An 8347-nucleotide genomic window follows, 5' to 3' on the forward strand; every position below is an offset into this window, starting at 1 on the left:
TAACAGTGAGAGAGTGTAGGACACTTCGATAATGTGCACTATTAGTTTATATTACCCTGAATGTCCTTTCATTAAAGCCTCGAATTGAGCCTCAGTTCTCCAAAAACTCGTTTGTCACGGCTATACATCTCTCTGAGTGTCAGGTACTTCTCTTCTTTAGGTAATTCCTATAATTTGTGGTCACTATTTTATAGTTGATTGCCATACCAACGAGTGGTCAGACTGGAGTTCATGCTCAGCTACATGCGACGGTGGTACATCACACAGATACCGTAATGTTACAATCCCCGCTCAGTATGGAGGCAAAAAGTGCCAGGGACCTTTTGTAGAGACGATGCAGTGTGGAGTGAAACCTTGCACTGGTGAGTATATAAGATGAAAATCTTCTTAGCAGAGACATTAAATTTGTTAAGCACAAAAAAATAATACTCCCGCAAGAATTTAACTAGTTTATTTAACTACATTTTTACTTGACACATTATGTTCTCTGCTTTGCAATTTCTGTATTTGCAGCCTAGTGAAATCATATCAGGACAATTGATGTGGTCTTTGTAACTACTTGAATTCACACTAATTGCTAGACTAATGAGCGTAACTGCCTCAATAATATAAGGTAATTACTTTGTTACTTTTTAATTGAGTTAATTTTTTTTAGACCTGATGTGAAGCTTATTTGTACTTTTTTTTTCAGTCTGTGACGAAGGTTTAGTTGAGGACGAATGCGCTAACCGATGTCCAAGTACTTGTGCTGATCTACAAAATGGTGCTGAGTGTGTGGCAGTGAACTGTACTACAGGCTGTCATTGCCCTGAAAATATGGTAAAGCTGTCATTAAAATCAATTGTTATGTGTAGAATTGTACTTTCCTTTTCATTTGTGATCTTTGTATTTGGCCTGACAACATTGTGTACACGAGTTCTCACTAGCAACCCTTAAACATTATGTTAACATTTGGAATGGCTACTTGATATGTAAATATGTAGCTCGTTGGTATAGAGCACTCGAAGATGAATTATTCCTCTGACCGGTTTTTTTGTTCACTCTATTGTTCTGTTGGCAAAAGCTGTCAGCTTACTGGTCAAAAAATGCTCTTCTGATGATTTGTCTTAATTTTGAAATGTTCTTAATTAAATCTTTGTAGGTTTTACAAGACGGCCAGTGTGTGTATCAGCCTGAATGCCGATGTGTCTTAGATCCGATCATCCTAGGACTTGCAATTGATATGATTGTCATTCCTGATGATACCGGTGCCATTCAGATGAATGATGGGTCTATTCAGTACATGCCTGGTGCAACAATCTATCAACAGTGCAACAATTGGTAAGGCTTGGTGTTTGGTAACTTACGTTTGAGTGAATCAAAATTCGAACCTGACTCTTGTGAATTGTAGTTTGACTACCAACTGAAGCCTTATTGAATCTTTGCAGTAAATGTATTATCTAATGTTAACATATGTTGTCTTTTTGTAATATACAGCACATGTAGCAGTGGCTCATTTGTATGCACAGAATTGGACTGTAAAGGTGAGCTTCTTGTTAAATTTGGATACATTTTCATTTCATTTGAAGGCTGTTATGGTCACATAAGTTGTTTTTGCCTCTTCATCAATGATTTGAGAAACTCTACTAATCGGATACTATTGGGTTGATATCCATTGTTACTATCTGAGTAAAACACTCGTTTGTACGAGTCATAGCAACCAGATAAAAAGTATCTTATTCATCATGAAAACATAAATCCTTGACTAATTCCCTTTTTTGTCAGTTGACTGTGGATGGAGTGCATGGTCTGATTGGTCTGAATGCTCAGGCACCTGTGGTCGAGGCGAAAGCGGTAAATACCGACAGCGATTCACCAATAATCCTGAGGCGGCCTACGGTGGATTGCAGTGTGAAGGGGAAGACACTGAATACGCATCTTGTGATCTACAAGACTGCCGTGAGTTACATTTGAAAAAATAATCTTTATTATGTAACGAATTTTTTTTTTCATTTTAGTGACATTTCACAATGTGGTTGATATTTATTGTAAGCAAGCTCATGTCTTTAATCTAAATTGTTTGTGTGATTGTGATGAACAAGTTGTAAGAAAGACAGAATTGTTCTCACTTGTTCGCCTCGAATTTCCTGACAGCTTGTGGCGACAATGAAGTCTGGAGCTACCAAGCCACAAACTGTTCATCGACCTGCTACGACCTTTACAGCACCCACATTGGGACCTCTGAGCCAGTCACCTGCACGAACGACCCACAGGAATCCTGTACCTGCTTGCCTGGCTACTATCGCGATGGCTCCGGGCAGTGCGTGCTGCCTGCAGAATGTGAGTGTTTGGATGAGAACGGTGTGATGCGTAACCATGACGACGTCTGGATGAAGGATGGATGTACAGTGTGCGCTTGCCTCAATGGGGAGGCAGTTTGTAAGAGCAACTGCCAACCAATCAACTGTCCTGCTGTAAGTTTTAAAAAAAAATTGAAAGAACTCTGTCTGGAATTTGTCTCGCAGGACCACGTTAATTACAGTCAACAGGGCAAAGATGTTTATTCGTGTTTCTATTTCTGTTAGCTAATAGGTCCTTAATTCAAATCCTGCTTCAGTCAAATATCCAATGTTTACCATATGGATGAATATCTTTTGAAACACTTGAGAGATTATCATTGAATTATTAGAGGAGAATTACTCCTGATTTCTCTTAATCTTGCAGGGCTTTGCACCGATCTTTGAAGATGGCCAGTGTTGTCCAATTTGCCGCAAGGTTTCTGGTAAGATTGTGGTTTTCTGGATGAATATTTCTGTTATCGTATGGTTATCCTCCTTTCTCGGTTTTACTTATGCATGTTAATTTCAAGGTTAATGAATAACAAACTTGTGTATTAAATAGTTGAATGATCGTTAAAATTTAAAAGATAAACATCTGCGTAAAGAGTGCGAATGATTTTGGGACATGGATACAAATCATAAACAGTGCATCCTCGTCAGAATTTGAGAAAATAAAAGTAATAATGGTTCTGATAATCTTTCTAAAAATGTTCTATAAGAAAGTACCTCAACTTCTTTGTGATTATTTAATTCGATTACCTCAGAGCCAGACACTTGCAGCTTGATCTATGAAATCAAGACGGTTACAAACACACTTGGCTGTGTCGCACACAACGTCAACGTTACATCCTGCGATGGCCACTGCCGCTCACGCTCACACATCATCTTACTAGAGCCGTACATGCAGCAGGATTGTAGCTGTTGTCATGGTGATGTAGAGTCTGTGGAGTTGGTAACATTGACTTGTCCTGATGGAAGCAAGACCCAGGCCCCGATTGCTAAGATATCTCACTGTCGATGTAGAGAGGCTCTCTGCTCCATACAAGGTGAGAAAACTTTCTTCACAATTTTTTTTTCATTTAAAAAATGATTTATTTATACCTTTAAGCTGATTTGATTTATGTTCTTTTATTTGAAGGTTAAATATATTCTGTTTACAAGTCTTTGCACTTTGAAACTGAATTACTTCATGGTGGATCAAATTCACTTTTCAAATTTTTTTTTTAGGTATCTCTTAAGCTCGAGATCATAAGTTATTTTAATTTTTTGTGTTTTGTTTTCTTTTCTTTTCTTTTATATCATTTTGCTTTGCAGCCGAGTCTACTGTTGCAAGTCTGTGAGGAAAAGAAATTAATAAAACTGTGGGAATGACTGCATGCATTGCCCAGACCATGGATTGATAAAACTCTTTAACAATGCTGTTTAATTAAAGTTTCCTAGACTAGTACCCAGTTTGATGATATTAAGGCATCAAAAGTGTTATTGTCTTCACAAACAGCTTTCTAGGTACAAATTGAGATTTTCTTCCTTATTTAAGTAAACATCAATTTAGAAAATCAAAATTTTGAATTTCAGCGTAAGGGAATGTTCTAAGAGAGTACATATTTTCTGGTTGAATGAGGTTGCCATATTACAGTCAGTGATATTCAAAATTGTGTAATATGCATAACATGACAAAAGATATAGAGAAACATTAATTTTATGGAGCCTAAATGTGACCTACTGTGGCAAAATGAGGAATGTCCTCCAAAACCATGTTTTGAGTAATCAACACCTGAAGTGGAAAAAATCATGTCAAAATCAATATTGGGTTTTTTTCCGTATTTTTGAGAAGCCAAGCAAGGTATCCAAGATTCACACTATTCCTTTTTGTAGGGTAAAAATGTCCCCAAAACTGTAATCTCAAGAACGTTTTCCACTGCTCATGGCGGCGCAATGTGAATTTCTTTCTTCAAAGCCGTTTTTCTCGAAATGAGGTCGGCGAAGTTCGGTGGGACACTGTTGAAGTTCCTGCGGCATATTTTTGAAATAAATTTGGTATCATTGGAAAGCTAATGATTCGCCCTTTAACATGATTACGAAGCTTGAAAAGTCAAAGTTGGGGGTTATTCCTCATTATGATATGGCAGGTCACAAATACCACAGTAAAACACTGCTTAGAAACCATTATGGTATTATTATATTATTCTTAATCCATCTGTGCAGCAAATGTAGATAGCGATGTGTTGTATTTACCCACAAGCCAGTGAGAGGCACCTCGTTCTCGCTAGTTTGCGCGTGTATGGCGCGGAGTACATGCATGCTACCAAGTTTCTCCTGAATCTGTGCACAAACCTATAGCGTCTGCAGGAGGGAATGCGAAGTCAACTTACCCTGAGATACAGCTTGATGTTCCCTCGCCACTTTCATTCAATTAGCGCGGCGCTTTGTATTAAATGCACATTTTTCATGTCTCTTTTAATTCGTTTTGTAGAAATACTTCTGTTTCCCGAATAAAATACCCGCAATCACGATCGAATGTTTGCGTTTCTGATTTACTTTTTAAGGAATAGTGGAGTATCCAGGGGCAGGTAGCAACATACGAATCTCAGACGAACCATTACAACCCCCCCCCCTCCCTTTCATTTACTTCCTGTTTTTGGGAGCCGTGTCGTTCCAATTGTATATATTGTTGATCGAAAACCTTTAGCCTGTGTGTCATCGTAAGCAACCTGTGTCAAAGTTAGATGCCAGTGCGAAGACCAGACCTACACGTATGATCAACACCACTGTCAGTACGAAAGTTACCATTTTGACTGCTGCCATGGCAACAAACCATCGAATTTAATCGATCGTCTGCTGTGTTGTCAGGAATGAATGACAACGTGTACCATGGTGTTGACATAATCGATATACGCCCACATTGAATGGCTAAATTGGACGCAACGTGCGACTTCACAACACTCTTGTGTTCAGAAAATGGACAGTTTTGTTCTCCATTTATTATGCAGGTGAACTATTGAGCTGATTATACAGCTGTTCTTCACCCTACTTTCTCTACGGCTGAAGAACGCTGACGTCATGTAGAACCGCCTGTATATAAATATCAGACTTGGGAGCTTTCACGAAACAGATCCAGATCTCCATTCGAAAAGTATCGGGTTCTTGTTTTTCTGAGGGGTCCTTTTTACCTGACGTTCAAAATGGAAAACTCGTCGAAAGATATTGGGGATGCTCCGTTTGCCACAGAGGAACCTTTTAAAGTGTACAGATGTTATTACGAGAGACAGATTTTTGCAAGTGTACTCATTCTGACATCGATCTTTGGATTTGTTGGTAATGTGATGGTCCTTATTACCGTCTCGCTGTCTAGGAAACTCCGTACTGTCACTAATGTCTTTGTAGTCACCCTCAGCATCAGCGATTTGATATCGTGCGTCTTTCTGCCGTGGCAGGTGGTTGCCGTCTTGAGCGAAGATGGTTGGCCGCTCCCACAAGCATACTGGATCTGCCAGTTGACGTCAGTCATGCTAACTATTGGCAACAATTGTACTATCAACATGTTAGCGCTCATAGCAGTCAACAGGTGGATTGGTGTCACTAAATCCCGTGCCACGACTTGCCGCGTCTACACTTGTAGAAACATCGCTTGTATGGTCGCTTTCTCGGTGATTATACCTATTTTTGTGTCGGTGATTTTACCCTTGATCGGCATTGGAGAGATGGGATACGAACCACTCTACAGCTCCTGCTCCTGGGTGAAGGACAACCCGTACTCTTTCGTTCAAAACATTGTGATTGGCGTTTTGCACTTTCCAATCCAGTTTACCGTCATTTGTGCATGCTACGTTTCAATATTTCGGTACGTTCTCAAGTCGTCCCGTCGCGTAGCTGGACATGACATTCCAAGTGTCTCGGGCGTGATAAGTGGAGCTGAGCGTGCAATGCGAAAGAGGTTTTGGAAGAGGCAGATTGCAGTCACTAAGAATCTCGTCTACATCGTCTTAGCCTACATTATCTGCCTTCTGCCATTCAGTGTGTCTGTTATACCTCTAGGATACGATTGGAGCATCCGTATGACTCCTTATGCAGCAGCCATCATGAACTTTAACACGTTTCTCAATCCTATTATTTACGCCACATCCCACCCTGATTTTAAAGAAACTTTTGGATGCATGGTGCGGTGTAAATGTAAGGATATTCCACGTCAGGCTTGCCCAAAATGAATATCTAGAATTGAGTGATGAAACAATGGATTCACTGACCGAAATAAATATTTGCATTTGTTTTATGGAAACAAAGCAATGGCAAACAAAGCAATGGCAATGTGATTATTGCGTCTACGAGTGACAGTGGCGCACCCAGGATGGCGTCATTTACATCCTATTAATACTACTCGAAAATAGACCACATACCTATTACCACGGTCAAATCGTGGGACTAAAGATAATTTGACCAATAAAAAAAAAGAAATCAAGCCCCCGTGCCCTCCCCCGTTGGGTGCGCCACTGGCGAGTGAGAATTTCCACAATTTGGTTCCGATCTTTTATGGGGAGTTAATATGTAATCGCCAGCTGAAAAAAACCCACTATTTCGTATGAAGATAGTTAACGCCACGTAGTTAATGCATGACCATCAAGAGCATTGGTTGCATCTTGGACAAAAGTGGACCATTATCAAGACCGTTCTCAAGACGTCCCGCTGCATGGCTAGTCATGACATCCCAAGCATTTCCGGTTCAGTGAGTGGAGCTAATCATCTGATCCGTAAAAAGCTTTGAAAGAGGTAGCTTGCAGTCACTAACAATCTCGTCCACATCGATTTATTTCATTTATTTTACATCTTCTGACATTAAAAATGTGATAAAATGAACAGGAGATGTCAAGGAGAAACGAAAGTAAGAAAAAACCTGTCATTAAAATGATGTGTTCAACCAGACCCCAGTTCAAAAGAAAAAAAAAGCATGTCTTAGCCTACGTCGTCTGCACTGCACCCTTTGCCTTTTCTGTTATCCCTCTAGGCTACATTGGAGCATCCGTATGACTCCTTACGCAGCCGCCATCATCATGTGCTTTAACATCTGTCACAATCTCATCATCTACGCCGCATCACAGCCTGATTTTAAGGAAACCTTTGGATACACTTTCCGTTGTAAATGCAAGAAAAATAAAGTGCTTACTGCTGTGATCAGGCTTGCTGGGAACAAGTTAAATTTATTAATATGAAGCCTTCAACATGCATGAACCAAACTAACTTTGACTGTTTATTGACTGTTATACAATAAATCAGGGACAATTAACAGACTCTATCTTTTTCTATTCAATACTCCGCGTCGTTGGAATTTCGATAATTATCTCTCTTTACGAACAAGATTTACCTTCCATTGTGAAGTAAATACGGTTGGGACTGTTTTGTAAACAAACGGAAACACAAGGAGAGTGTGCGCTGATATCAATGTCTCGTATTTTCACCGCTGAAGGAGAACTGATGTTAGAGCACTCACTTTATTACTCTCAATTCATTCTGAATTGTAGCCAATTAAGTCGACGCCAGTAGGCGGAATTGATAAGAAGTCGTTGAGCATAGGTAGCTTTCTCCCAACATTAAACAACCTATTAAATAAGAGAAGTGACATAGCCAACACATTTATATCTCGTGTCCCTCTTTTGTCATTGTTTCTGCTAGTGATCAATAAAATTCGACCTATTAAGTGATAAGGAGGTGATTGATAATGCACGCTGGCTCTTCAAAGTGACCTTTTTCAAACGTTTGATATACAGGGAGTTGTTAATCATTGATACAATTTCTTTTCCTCTGTCATGCGAGCACTGCAAACTATTCGCGTACGTCTTCAGAATATGATCCAGGATACACGGCGCGAGCATTTCACTTCGTTACTAATCGCTTGGTGGTTCGGTGTGGGTATACGTGTCATATTCAGTCCGAATCACTTCGTTGGCATCCATATAGGCAAACCCCTATATCATTCACACTCCACGCTGAATGCAATTAGTTATTGTTAAGCTTGTGTCGAGGAAAACGAACGCAGT

General features: G+C 39.7%; 2 protein-coding genes across 8 annotated transcripts in view; both read left to right on the forward strand.

The window, feature by feature from the left end:
- LOC119719281 (mucin-2-like) overlaps positions 1-4832 on the forward strand; it is a 28162-nt gene extending 23330 nt beyond the window's left edge. For all 7 annotated transcript variants that reach the window (XM_038188674.1, XM_038188676.1, XM_038188677.1 and 4 more), the window contains 9 exons: positions 195-362; positions 692-819; positions 1142-1320; positions 1477-1523; positions 1765-1938; positions 2134-2453; positions 2704-2761; positions 3083-3364; positions 3633-4832. In XM_038188674.1, coding sequence (XP_038044602.1) covers positions 195-362; positions 692-819; positions 1142-1320; positions 1477-1523; positions 1765-1938; positions 2134-2453; positions 2704-2761; positions 3083-3364; positions 3633-3658 — 1382 coding nt within the window. In that variant the 3' untranslated portion in view covers positions 3659-4832. The remainder of the gene's footprint in view (positions 1-194; positions 363-691; positions 820-1141; positions 1321-1476; positions 1524-1764; positions 1939-2133; positions 2454-2703; positions 2762-3082; positions 3365-3632) is intronic.
- A 668-nt stretch (positions 4833-5500) lies between these two features.
- On the forward strand, positions 5501-6523 carry LOC119719672 (melatonin receptor type 1B-B-like). The gene has a single exon (XM_038189170.1). It carries the CDS (start codon positions 5501-5503, stop codon positions 6521-6523), a length of 1023 nt encoding a protein of 340 aa, XP_038045098.1.
- Positions 6524-8347: the final 1824 nt, after the last annotated feature.

Source organism: Patiria miniata, unplaced genomic scaffold (assembly GCF_015706575.1).
Source record: "Patiria miniata isolate m_02_andy unplaced genomic scaffold, ASM1570657v1 HiC_scaffold_8, whole genome shotgun sequence".
Lineage (NCBI taxonomy): Eukaryota > Metazoa > Echinodermata > Asteroidea > Valvatida > Asterinidae > Patiria > Patiria miniata.